The sequence below is a fragment of the Idiotropiscis lumnitzeri genome, chromosome 3 (assembly GCF_059441095.1).
Source record: "Idiotropiscis lumnitzeri isolate Australia: NSW breed Sydney's pygmy pipehorse chromosome 3, RoL_Ilum_1.0, whole genome shotgun sequence".
Taxonomy (NCBI): Eukaryota; Metazoa; Chordata; class Actinopteri; order Syngnathiformes; family Syngnathidae; genus Idiotropiscis; species Idiotropiscis lumnitzeri.
In genome coordinates, this window is record NC_142393.1 from 18,716,138 (window position 1) to 18,729,536 (window position 13,399).

Below are 13,399 nucleotides of genomic sequence, written 5' to 3' on the forward strand. Positions count from 1 at the left end.
CTCATGAAACAATTTATTTGAAATATGGTCTCAATTATTGAAGTATCGCATTCGCATAAAATCAGGAATCAAAAATGTCATTGCTTGAGTACCTTAATAAGAAGACGATTATTGTAGGCTGTTATTTTTATTAGTCCACACACTCAAGTTTCGGTTTTATCGAGGGTTGCAGATTTCATACTTGTATATTTGATCATCCATCCTTTGTTTTTCCCGCTTGAGTCTGACCTGAATGCAACATGCACTTGGCGGTTTCCGCTTTGGATGCTATCTGGTGTTGTCGATCCGCAGTATGGTCCGTACTCTCGTCCGGCCGTCGAAATCTTCCAAATAAGAAGCAGTGAGGGTGATTTGTGAACCGTACCACTGGTGTTAAATATGCAGTAAACCACATGGCCCAACAGTAGTTCACCTTAGCGGGACGAAGACAGCGATAGAATGCCTACGCACGCATGAGGACGAATACATTGGTGGGGTCACTGCTTGCAAGTCACATGACTAACCTTCAACATATCATATGGACATGGGTGGTCTGGGTGTCCCTCAATGTCAAAAGGCTCCATGAAGTCCAGGATTATTTTGTAGCCCTCTGGAAGAATGATGGTGTGGTTGCAGTGACTCATGGGCGGATATGGGCTCGGGTAGCCCGGACTCGTCAGATATCCTGACTGGTTGGTCAACATCTGGCTGAGGCATGGCACTATTGAGATACACCACACAGCATACAAACATACTGCGGTGTTAGTTACTTTTGTGTTCATAATACTGCTACAAGTTTTGCGTTGCACATTTTCATTATAGTACGTTTTGCCGCAATCAAAGTCTACTTTGCCATATCCACGCCACGTCATCGTCATAGCATCAGCTTGAGATGTTGAGGACTCGTAAAGCCAGTGACAGCAGTGACATAGAGGAATGCGAACGAGGGAGAGTAAATGTCAGGGATGTTTCTGTTAAAACAAGCTGAACAAATGAATCAACCAGGCAAGATTGTCTTTGTCACTCGCGAGGAGCAGCTCCCTGGAGACCCAGAGAAACAGCTGTTGCTTCGTGCTCCCATGTGGTTTTTATTGCATCACAGCAAAGCAATTTGAATATGCAACTCATACAGAATGGAAAACTTCAACCTTGACTTTATCGCACTCGCCCAGCTCTTCCTGCTTATTCTAACAGTTTCTGTTTTACAAGACATCTTTTTGGCTTCTGCTAATTCTGAACAGGGAGTACATGTTCTCTTGTGACCTTGAGACGCAGACATTTTTGCTACTTTTTATCAGTCTGAGACGTGCATCTGGTTTGTGTCTTTCTGTCAGTGCAGGAACTTCTGTTAACCCTGAATCACAAAGGAACATGTTCACTTGAACTTCAATTGGCCTGTAAGCATATTTTGAAACTTGATAATATGACAAACTAATTTCTTTGACAATTAACGATGATGCAACTGATTTGGAGAAGCAAAATATTGCCTATCCAGCCAAGGCCTGATTTAAGAGAATTGTTTGAGGCAGTTGACGCAATTAATGATTCACGTGAACGTGAAGCCTGAACCTCTGTATTGCAAGGCGTACATGCTAACCAGTCGTCCACCCAGATGTAGAATCCGCTATGGCAAAATAATGGTTTTTGGTCACGACTCTGTGAGAACAACAACAAGAACGCTCATGATATCACACCCGACGAAAGTGTGCGAGGAATTTAAATCCCCAAAAATGATGGAATGCTGTTTTTAGCTAACCAATGGTATTTTTATTGATTTGGTTCCAGCTGGATAAAAACAAGTTTGGAAGCTATAGTTTTCTTAATATGTAGCCAACAACTTGGTTAAAAAAAATATTTAAAAAAACACTACAGAACAACAGACAGTCCAACCATTAATTTAGAAAAAAATAATAATGTGAGAAGCTCTTAAAAAAGTTATACAGTATATATTTTTTAAAAAAGAATACAAATTTTAATCGGCTCCTTTTGGCGCCATAATTAATGGGATTCATTAAGATTGCATTAGTGACTAGCAAGTGTGCAGATGTTGTCCCAGACAATACGAATGATTGTTGCTAAGAGGCTGTAATTAATATAATTAGTAAAATTTGTGGGCAGATAATCTTTTTTTTTTTTTTTGGCCTATTCATTGCGTGATTTATTTTGTCTCCTTTCTTGCTCCTCCAGCCAATAATGATCAAGTCAAGGTACGTCAAATCGGTAATTGTGATGCATTACCTCATGTCAGCACACTATTAGTGTTGCACAGGAGGTATCAATTTTTAATAGCATTTTGAAGTTGCCTCTCACTGGAGAATCAGCAGTAATTAGCGTTGTTTTTTTGGCAGTTGGCAGAGATCAAATGCTTTATGCAATTTGACTGTAAAATTTATCAACAGCAGCCAGCTGGAATGGAACCTAAACCTCTTACAAATGGAGTAGACTGTGTAGTTATGATGAATTATGTTTTTTTATTTTTTTTTTGGGAGGGGGGGGGGGCTAAATACAGACAATATTCTGTACTGGTACCCATCGCAGGGCACATATTGCATAGAGACAGACAAACATTCACACCATCACAGAATGGGAACAGAATCCACGCTGCACGTTGGCACGGTGAGGCAAGTGAACCTCTACATGATCAATAATACTAGGACAGCAGGGTTGTTGATTTTGTCGTGATTAATTCCAGTATGTATCATTTATTTGTGACTTTTCTGTAATTATGCTATTAATATGTAATTATTAATTATGCTCATAATAAGTTGTATCAACTTCGTTTCACTCACCTGTACAAGATCTTTTGTTGAGATGGAGAAGATATCCTGGCCTGCATGTGCAGTAATACCCACCGATGTAATTGTGGCAGAAATGGTCGCATATTCTCTCCTCGTGCATACTGGACCGACACTCGTTGATGTCTGCAGAAGAGCATGAGGAGGGTATACATCATGCTGGGCGATTATCTCGGCCTAAATGGTTATCAGTTGATTGTATAAGATTGGCGTTAATTGGAGTTCCCAGGTAGCATACTCGCATATACAAACTTTGTTTGTGATGTCCAATTAAAGAGAATTCAATTTGAACTATAAAAATATCAAAACTAAGCTGGATAACAAGACAGGTCATCTTATAGGTCTTTTGTTCTTTGAGACTGAACTAATGAGCACAGGCAGTTTGTGCACCATCGCCATGAAATGATTCATCTTTAGTCATTTAATGTGACATCAAAACATTGACGCTTACGGAGTTTAAATATAAAGAGTATTATTTTGGTCTTGAAAACTGTACATTTATTACAGTTGAGTGCAGTTCTTCGACAAACGTTCTGTAAAAACGTGGAATAATGTTGCGGAAGTATATCAGCACTAAAGTGGAAACGAACAAGCCAACTGGTAAATATATTCAATTAAAGTGTTTCAAATGATTTGCCGTTAGAAATGTGAGGAACAGAATTTGGACCCAGGAGCAGACAGAACACAGGGGTTTCTTTACATGAAAAAATACAGGATAACAACCGAAAGCAGGGCTGGATGCAGAAAGCACGGAAGAAAGCTTGACGTTCTGACAACGTGTCACTGAGTAACTTGCGCTGAAATAGCGAGCGACATCAGGCCATGCCCGATCCTATTTGACAAAATAAATAGGACCTTAGCAACTCACAACATCAATAATCCAGCAATTGACATCAAGGACCCCAAATCTTGTACTCATCGTCTGCAACTTAACCATTTGCTGGAGGTCTGATTAATGAATAGCTGCTCAAAGATGACAAGCATCTGGGAAGAAAAAGAGGCAAGTGGTTCCACCGTCTCTAACCATGACACCCACAAGGAATTGGCACACCTCCCTGCTCGTTCCCAACGCAAGTTGATAACATGGGCCAACTTGGCACAAACGTCCAAATACATGTTACTCACTGCTCCAAGACAAAGGAACAGTTGAGCAGGAATTGCACACAACTCCTACACGTGGACGAAAAAGAACAACCATTCACACTCACAGTCACAGATAGGGACAATTTAGAGTGGTCAATTAACCCACATGCATGTTTTTGGAATGTGGGAGGGAATCAGAGGACTTGGAGAAAGCACATGCGGACATGGGGAGAACATACAAACGCCACAAAGGAAGGCCGCAGCAAGCATTCAAAGCCTGGACCGCTGAACTGAGGCCATCGTGCTAACCAGTCGGTCACCGTGTTACCTTAATTGTGGCATGAGTTCAAAATTTCCTTGAGACATAAAAAAACGTTAGCAAGCATCACACAAACTTCTTTGCGACTGCTTGTGAGCGTAAACGAACTCTGACAAAAAAAAAATATCAACATTTACTACTTTCACAACTCAGTGGGGTTTAAACATTGTGCTTCTGCTGCTTAGCTAAAACTGTGTGCAGTTGTTTGCGAGAATCGTGAAAGACACTCATAATTGTAGATAAAACTTGATTTTCAAAATTTGTAAAAACATTTCATTACCCAAATGCACCTTTGAAATAATATACCCCCGAATGTATTTTATTTTTTTTGTTACAGTACTAAATTCCTTGTCTGTTTTAACTTTCTTAACTTACTAAATTGTTTCTGATCTTGAGTCCGATTCTGAAATTGAGGACTCTGCACGGCGAAATATTGACGTGAATCTATGGTGGGACTTTCTTTTGGTTGGGGTGCATCGATACATTTATTCATATTCGGACTACCGCTTCAGACACGGAACATATAAGGTCTTGGATGTTCCTACATAGAAGAGACGTAAGTAAAATTATGTTTATCGTATTCTGTGCAATTGGAATATTTACTTTGATGGCATTAATTTGTGTACACGCAGTTGTCATGTTCATGGTCAAGAATCTTAATGTACGCTGAAAGGCACCTTAATGTTGAAAATGTAAAAATATTCCAGATAGGTATTTATAGACAATTTTTGAGTATCGGTCCTATATTTTCTTTAATGTGCCAAACCGGGTTGTCATGTGAAGTTACTGGTCTGTCAATGAAGCAATCATTTATTTTAAATACATGTTTTTTTTTTCTGTAAATCATTAATGGAACGTGAACATGTATTGTGTTTAAAGTATAAACCCATAAATTACTAAAGATAAAGTATGATTTTACAAGAGACTATTTCATCATTTGTCATTTGCCCAATGTAATAGAAAACAGCCAGATTCAGGCAAATGCGTGCCTTCAGCAAAAAAAGGAAAAAAGTGTCACAAGTCTGCATCACCTTCTGAGGTGTAAAATGCTTGAAAGCCGGTGAATCGCTCCTCGTTAGAGTAGTCGCTCCTAAAGACCACTGACATGCGGTTGCCGGCTGACAGGATGACGGTGTTCCTCGGGGTGCTTTCGTCGTCCTTCTCTTCTTCGCCACAGAACCTCACGGTATCATTGCCCTCTGCCAAAACCTGTTTAGACAGGGTCAAGGCACGTCTAACCAGCACTCAAATTGAGTAAGAAGACCGTACCTGAATGTAGTCGTATTCGCACAGATTTGAGGGTTCGACGCTGAAGTGGGTGAAGTAGAGTTTGACCCTGTGTCCCTGTGGGACGGTGATGTTCCACACCATGTACGCGTTATCAGGGTATGGCTGGGGGAAGTTGGGGGTGGTAAAGTTGCCGTATAGGCCTGTCATTTCCACACTCAGCGACACATGGAGGAGGCAGAGTAGGACAAATACGCAGCCGCCACTATCACGATTATGTGTGAGTGTCACAGTTTTAAGGAATATTTGTTAAAAAAAAATGAAATAAATATGACGCTCACCTGGTCATGTTGACATCAATCTTCCAATATGTTCTCTCTCTTTGAATTGTGTCCCCCCTCCCTTAGCTCAGTGCTCTCTGGGTAATTGAACCTGTGTGTCCTTCCTAGCTGACAGTTAGGTAAACAAAGTGCGACAGGCACATGATCAGCGTCATCATCACCCGCCTCCCCTGGTCACAGATGTCAGAGGAGCTAGACATCAATAGCATGTTGAAACTTCTAATCTTACAAGTCGGAAAGAGGACTGACGGCTCACCACCAACCTTATAAAACATTCAATGCATTTAGAAGAAATGACACTAGGAGTTAAATGTCACTTTTTTCATTGACTCAGCATTAAATGGAATATCTTGATATGTTTTCTTACCCCCCCAAAAAAATCAAGTGCCCAAATTCTGAATACCGTGGTGAAATTTATATTTGTTGTACAGCTTAATTGTTTCCGTCACATTTTTTGGGGGTGCTCAACCATCCCTAAATTGGATCCTAGCACAGCAAACATTTGAGAGGTTATTAATCCATCCATCCATCCATCAAACTCCACATAGGAAGGTGGTAGCCAGAACTGAACCCTGCATGCACCTCTGAACTGTGAGGCCACTGTGCTTAAAATGGAATGAGAGAAGCTAGCTGTTGTGTCATGTGCATGTTTTATTATTAAAGTCAAGGTGGTACTAACTGTAGTTTATTTACAGACTGTCCCAACTGCCCTCTAATCTCGTTGCACACTTGAGTACAATGACAATAAAGGGATTTCTAATTTCTAAAAGTGTTATGCTTCTTTTTTATAAATGTGGGAATGAAATTCAGATATGCAAAAGTGAAATTTCAACGACCCCAAAACCTCTGATCCTACACTTGCCCATTTTACAGGTGCCCTTCATCTGGAAATGACATAACAAAAGAGGCAGACGACTGGAATATGTTATGTTAATAATGCAAAATATGTCACAGTCTTTTTTATTTATTTTTTTGCCATTTAAACAATAGGTAGTTTTTCCATAATGCGCCAAACAACAAACAGCGATGACAACATTGGTTTGGAGGAAGTAACAAGATGTGTAAATTGTTATTCATATGCGAAAAGACTGGTTGGACATTGATGCAAATCAGACAAGACACACACTGCTAATTATTTCAGAGCCTGCTTTCATGGGTATTAAGTGGCGAGACAGTTAAATAAAAGCCCCAGAACAATGAAAACGCTACACTTTTTCCCTCCCATTGCTTTCAGCATACCGCGTCTCTTTTTGTTTGGACGTAATCACAGCATAGCGTTAGTTATATGAACAAGTTTCCAAGTAAACATGGAAACATACTGGATATTTGTTTCCTTGTTTGTTTTTTGTCTGTGTCTCGCCAATGCTTAGAATGTAACCAATAACACGATAACTTATATAATGACAGACAATTAAATGATGTCTGTTTGGAAAGAATGCACGTATTGACAATATTCAATCGGTGTAAGGGCCTTTTAGGCAGCACACGTTTAATATTTGGTAAGCGTTTAATACCCAAGCGCACATTTTCTGGCCAGCAGTGAATTACTATAATTATCCACATAAACATCACCGTTAACTCCCGATGGCAAATGACCTCTCCGATGGTACTCTTACAAAATGGTGCTATAACGTCCTATTTTTTCCAATAACTAATGTGTGAGCTGGCGGGATGATGAGCCGCAATGCAAAGCACGTTTTGATGGCAGATGTTCACCTCTTTTCTTTTTTTTTTTAAATGCCATTCAGCTGCCACTGCCTTTGACGCTTCAGAATGTCACCCCTATGACTCTAAATAAATAAAATACTTCCTGGGAAAATATCGACGATAATCATAAATAACGTATTGATGCATTTTTTTTTACATTTATGGCCCATTAGTCATTCGGGTCTGCCGTCTCATGTTCGTTTCCTCTGGCAGGAAAAATACCTTTTTGAACTGTCAATAGGTAGCTTTTTTTGTCCATCATTATGCATCTGTATAGTTCCACATTGCAGTCGGAGTGATTAAATCAGTGTTTGCAATTATTTGCAGCTTTTCTCAACACCGATTGAAAAGTTGCAAAATGCTGCTGGTGACATGATGTTCTAATTAGCACATTTGTGACATCATTGCATTCTGTTAGATGTGTCAGCCCTTTCACACATGCTTGCTCGTGTCATGCTCATCCTCCATGCTTTCATACTTATACAGGTACTTTTATGGTGAAGTAATTATACTGAAAATAGCAGTGGCAGCCCATGCATTTGCTTCCTGGACCTTCAGTGAGGATTTACCGGAATTAATCTATCCCTGTAGACTGTAGCACCACTATCACATTGCAATTAAATGCAGTTCAGAATCGAATATGTATTACATCATGCGACACGCATATTCCATCGATAAGAAGGCAATTCAATATATATATATATATATATATATATATATATATATATATATATATATATATATATATATATATACAGATAGGCATTCGTCCCAATTTTGGGAATGGAGGGCAAGAGGTCGTTTCAGAAGGATGCCCTCAGCAAGGACAGAAGTGGGTTCTCGTCCGTCCTTTTAATCGTCCCTAACCCACGGTCAAGTACCCACTGACGCCCAAATCACTGACGACTGACGGAAACACGCCCAGTCTGTCTTGCATGTGTAAACTAAGTTGTGGAGTTTGCATGTTCTCCCCCGTGCCTGCTTGGGTTTTCTCCGGGTACTCCGGTTTCCTCCCACATTTCAAAAACATGCAAGGTGGGTTCATTGAACACTCTAAATTGGCTCAAAGTGTGAGTGTGAGCACGGATGGTTGCACGTCTATGTGTGCCCTGCGATTGGCTGGCAACCAGCCCAGGGTGTACCCTGGCTTCTCTCCGTTGTCTGTCACTAAAGTGAGAACATGTTTGTTTTCAAAATGTGTCTTTATTAAAGTCGTTTCCGTCAAATAATTTCTGAAGGCAATATTTCAAGCTTAGACCTTTGCCAAGTGGCTCTGAATGTCACTTGAGGGCTTGACGCTCAAATGCCACAATGATTAGACATAACAGGATGGTGAACGAGTCCTTCCTATTTTAATGCTTTAATGTTTTATTGACATGAGTGTAAAGATGAATTGCTTACAGAAAGAGCGAGCTTGGGCCACCGACACTAGCGAGACTTCACTGACTATCCTTTTCACATCCTATAGTCACGCATTAAGTGAGATCTTGACTTTAAATAGACAAATATGCACAAAGTTTAGGTATGTAAAATACAGATAGAAAGTAAGCCTCAGTAAAGCTAATGACAATTCCTTTTCCTCATTCTCTAAAACTCTCGACTGTGTATGTTCCCTGTGATGATTACAAGTACAATCAACCTAATGCTAAAAGACAATATATTATACAAATATAAGATCTATTGAGAAAGACCACAATGAAATTAAAAATCGCCACTTACGCACTTAAGGCTGTTGGATAAATTCTTGATGACAGGTGCACTAATAAATTTGCTAAAACACTGGAGCGAGATAGTTTGCGTCACAAGTGTGGCCCATTTAGAGGACATTGGTGCTGCATGTGCTTGTGCATGTAGCATGAATAATTGAAACAAGTCACACGCACACGAGTATGAAGTCCAAACTTGCAGGGGTGCAAGGAGGATGTCGGCTGTCTGTGTGCTGTGCTCACGCTTTAGCTCGCGCTACCGTGCCTTAAACAAAGTGCTTCCTTAGAGGAAGTCAGCCAGTCATTAAACACGCGGCAGCCAATTGAAAAGATGAAAGAGCAGCAACTGTTTACGTCTGCGGAGTGCACAAAAGATGTGAGCAGAGCCTCGGAATAAAACTAAATCTGGTTTTGAAAGCTTTGTGCTTTATTATGCATGTTGTTCATTTCCTTCTGCTGGCGTCAATCTTGTTGTGATGCGGTAGTTTGGACAAGAAAGGCAAAGATACACAAAAGATATTTTGTGAGAGTACAGTAGCCTATTTCCTTTGACATCTTCATGCATCTGCTCAATCGCCACCTACTTGGGCTGTTTTCCTGTTCACGAGCTGCAATCACGGTCCCTTCAGCCACTCACATGATGTAAATTGTACACATAATTATGGACTTCAGTAAGTGGGGCTGTGTCACCTGAGCCGACCGAACACTGAGGAAATGTAGACTTCATCCACTGTAATTTGCTCATCCCCTACGACTGCGCTGAAGTGGTTGAAAAATAATGTTTTTGCACACCACATACCTGCTCCAAAGGAAGGCCCTGTTGGCATTGCATATTTTTCAAAAGTAACAACTGGATTGATTGATTGAAGTGATTGCCAGTCAGGGCCAGCGAGGCTTGCCTAAATGCAATCCAAAGCACGAACAAATTAAAAATGTAATATTCGTTCCATAAAATTATTTTAATTTACTTGTAAAATGTTCACCTGTTGGATGGCAAACATTCAGGACCACTGATCCCAGCTTCATCCATACAAATGGTTGTTCAAAGGAATCCAGTTAAAACACACTATAAGAAGGAAAGGAAGACTTAAAGCTACCTGTATTTACTGTAAACTTTGCTTCTTGATCCTCTCATAGTTGTGTTCAAAGGACACTCTGTATAGTAGCTTCATCTGAATCCTGTTGCCTTTGAGGAAAGGATGAATGGCGAAAAGGCTGATTTCTTTGCAGTTTTATGAGTCATCAATGAGTGTTTTATGATCTGGAATGGAAATACTGTAGTTGTCCTCCCCCGATGCAGCAGTTTTGCAGTTCTACAAGAAGAGAATATGCTCTTACAGAACTAAACATTCGGGGCTAGGCTTACAAGTGATGCATTAAAACATATTTTTACAGCACTGTATGGAGTCATACTGTAAACATGTATGTACCTGTTCTCCTCTCTTTGTGTTTGGACAATGGTGGAAGCCAGAGGTGGGAGTAAGTCACATCAGAAGTAAATCTCAAGTTGTAACCTTCAAGCCATGACTTGGTTCAAAATTCATAAAATCTTGCTCAGTCACAACGTGCTGCGGTGATAAAATATTTTTTCTTTGATCATATCACAAAGAAGTACATTATCTCAAATCTCTAAAAAAAATATTTGATTTACTAACGTTTTCATGAATTTCACATTGTTACTGTGATGATCATTATTGGAATATTCTGAATGTGAGCGTTGTGTAAAACCATCAAATTTAAAAATGCATTCTTTTTATTGTGGTGCCAACCTGTTTGCCAATTATAATTAATGTGTGTAAAGCGGTAAATGAGAGGCATTAACTTTGTGCAACTTGTAGGTTGTCGCTTTTTTTCAGTTGAGTTCATTCGTTTAAGGTGGCCCTGCCATATCAAACATGGCAGACATACTCATGACCAGAAAAAGTACTCAAAGTGGAATCTATGTATAAGTGTGTCTGATATACCGCTGTATATTGTCTTCCAAATTAAGTGCAAATCTGACATGAAGTTTAGTTTCCGTATTTTCCGGACTATAAGCCACTACTTTTTTACTTTTTTACTAGATTTTGAACCATGCGGCTAATACAATGGTGTGGCTTTACTTTGGATTTTTCTTTCACCAGTAGGGGTGCTCTATAGTTCAGAAAATACGCTAAATAAATGTAAATTTTTTTCTCTGGGGTCTGTTCTGTTTTAATTAACAAAGTTGTTGCAATGTTAAAAGGCACTGTTTTAAGAATTTGTTCATGTACCTTTATGTACATTCACAGTACAAAATCGTTCTGTACATGCAGTAAACAACCATTTTTTTTCAACATAGAAAACCGCGGCCAATAGTGGTGCGGCTTTTATATAGTTTTTTTTGTTTGTTTTTTTGGTTTTTTTTTTTAGAGTTGCTACTAATTATATACAGGTGCGCCTTATAGTCCGGAAAATACAGTCATATTTGTCCGGCAATTGGGGTGCTAAACTGTTTAGCGAACCTAGCTAGCTTAGCTACACAGTTCACAAAGCTAGTTTACGTGTTCCTGACAGATGAAAGTAAACTACATCATAGATGTTGTGCGTCTTATCGTCTGTCACTTTCTGTCTGTGGTAGGCTGATCTAACTTGGTCGTGGTGGAAATGTGCCATCCTGAAAGTTCACCTAAAAGATAAATATTACAAACGTTTTTAGCTTAACGTTTAGCTTTTGACTCCACACGAGACTGTCACTGTTCTGCTGTTCTTCTGGTATATATACTTTTTGTAATGTCAAAAATGTTGCCATACTCAATAAATGTTGAAAAACGCTACCAGAGGGCTTGTTGCTGGTCAGAGAGTGCAAACGTTCTCATTATGCACAAAGAACACAGTCTAAATATGCTACTGTAGAAATAATGTAAAAAACTTGATATGAAGAATAGGAAGTACTGTTTAGCTGTTAGCAATTGATGAAGCATACACACATTAGTTAGTGTTCCAAAAGCACAAATGAGTTCCACATTATGATGTATTGCCCACCATGTTTCAGAACATCCGCTGGTGCCATTGATCCCTGATGAATTAATGTTGAGGCTTTCTGTGCTGGATTCCGTTCCTGACGTCAAGCCCATTATTCTTTCAATTTGGTCCGCCACGGGTGCTTTTTGCCACACATAACAAATACGGTCATTTCATGGCTAATTCAAATCCAGCCTCGGGTTGAGCAATTCAGCCGGGTCACTACGAGGCTCTAAAGCTGCGCACCGTGACATTGGTGCCAGAAAGCAATGATGAGAAATGGCACACAGGTGTGCCGCTTGTCACTGATTCCTTCATTATGTTGCTTTGCCACCATTACGCCTCAAACTGCTTACAATTCAGGGCCAACAGAGGACGTTAAAATGGCAAAGACCACAATGGACAAGTACTCTACAAACCTGTGAGAGGCTGACTCATAAAGCAGATACCATTGCTATAAAATGATCTAACAATGCTGACGGAAAAAGATTCAATAACTCTGGTGGGGTTATGGGTGATGGTTTATTTTGAGTAAAATTGATGGGACATTTTCTGGTCTGTTAGGCTGAAGAAAAATGGTATTAACATGAAACATGGATTTCCAATATAAGCAACGGTGTTGACGGCAGTGAGGAGTTCCCATCCTATTAATTCACAGCAGCCGTCACTGTCGCCTATGGCGCCCTGACATTTAGGATCCCAGTGGTCACACTTGTGTTTAATGTGTACGTGTACGCTTGAGCACGTGCTTGAATGCATGTCTGTGTCGGGGCCTGACCATTTGACAGAATGTGATTTTTGTGTTGTTACAGCAACTTCAATCATCTGTATTGCCATGCCACAAGGGCCCAATTGTCCTGAAAATAGTCTTAAGCAGGCCATTGTGGGATTCTCATCTGCTACTGTGGCAACAAATCTATTATAGGTGCAAAGGCTAGGCCAGACGAGGACTGTTCTGGTACTGGTAACTAATCACAGGAGTGTGATTAGACAGCCGTCTTGTACACATTGCACAGGACTTTGGAGTGCTTCAAAAACAGATTATAAAGTGTCTTGCGGCTCTTTCGTCCCTCTCTGCACTCTTATTCCATTATTGACTCTGTTAACATGGGTGGCTCCAGATCAAGAACAAAACAAAATAAAGCCAAAAAAAAAACAAAAAACGAATGAACTCTAGATTGTCCACGCACTTTATCGGGATGGCCGCAACCCACTCTGACAGATAGAAGTAGCAAAAATAACTGCTATAATACCTGCATG

The 13,399-nt window shown here is 40.0% G+C and overlaps 1 protein-coding gene across 2 annotated transcripts; it reads right to left on the bottom strand.

Moving 5' to 3' along the window:
- masp2 (MBL associated serine protease 2) lies at positions 1-5,848 on the bottom strand. 2 transcript variants are annotated; one of them, XM_088290915.1, is made up of 6 exons: positions 5,745-5,848; positions 5,446-5,668; positions 5,208-5,385; positions 2,769-2,900; positions 504-700; positions 1-323 (listed from the first exon to the last, which is right to left on the bottom strand). In XM_088290915.1, exons 1-6 carry the CDS (start codon positions 5,750-5,752, stop codon positions 144-146), a joined length of 918 nt encoding a protein of 305 aa, XP_088147041.1. In that variant the 5' UTR covers positions 5,753-5,848; the 3' UTR covers positions 1-143. The 2 variants fall into 2 exon arrangements, with proteins under 2 accessions (XP_088147041.1, XP_088147042.1); XM_088290916.1 differs by having other exon boundaries at positions 5,446-5,568; positions 5,745-5,827.
- Between the last annotated feature and the right edge of the window lie 7,551 nt (positions 5,849-13,399).

Bases quoted from the DNA above. Each gene is read 5' to 3' on its own strand.
- masp2 (XM_088290915.1), bottom strand. The intron at 2,901-5,207 runs GTGATGCAGACT...GCTCTTCTGCAG, and splicing joins AGCATTTTACACCTCAGAAG to ACATCAACGAGTGTCGGTCC. The intron at 701-2,768 runs GTGAGTGAAACG...GTATCTCAATAG, and splicing joins CAACAAAAGATCTTGTACAG to TGCCATGCCTCAGCCAGATG.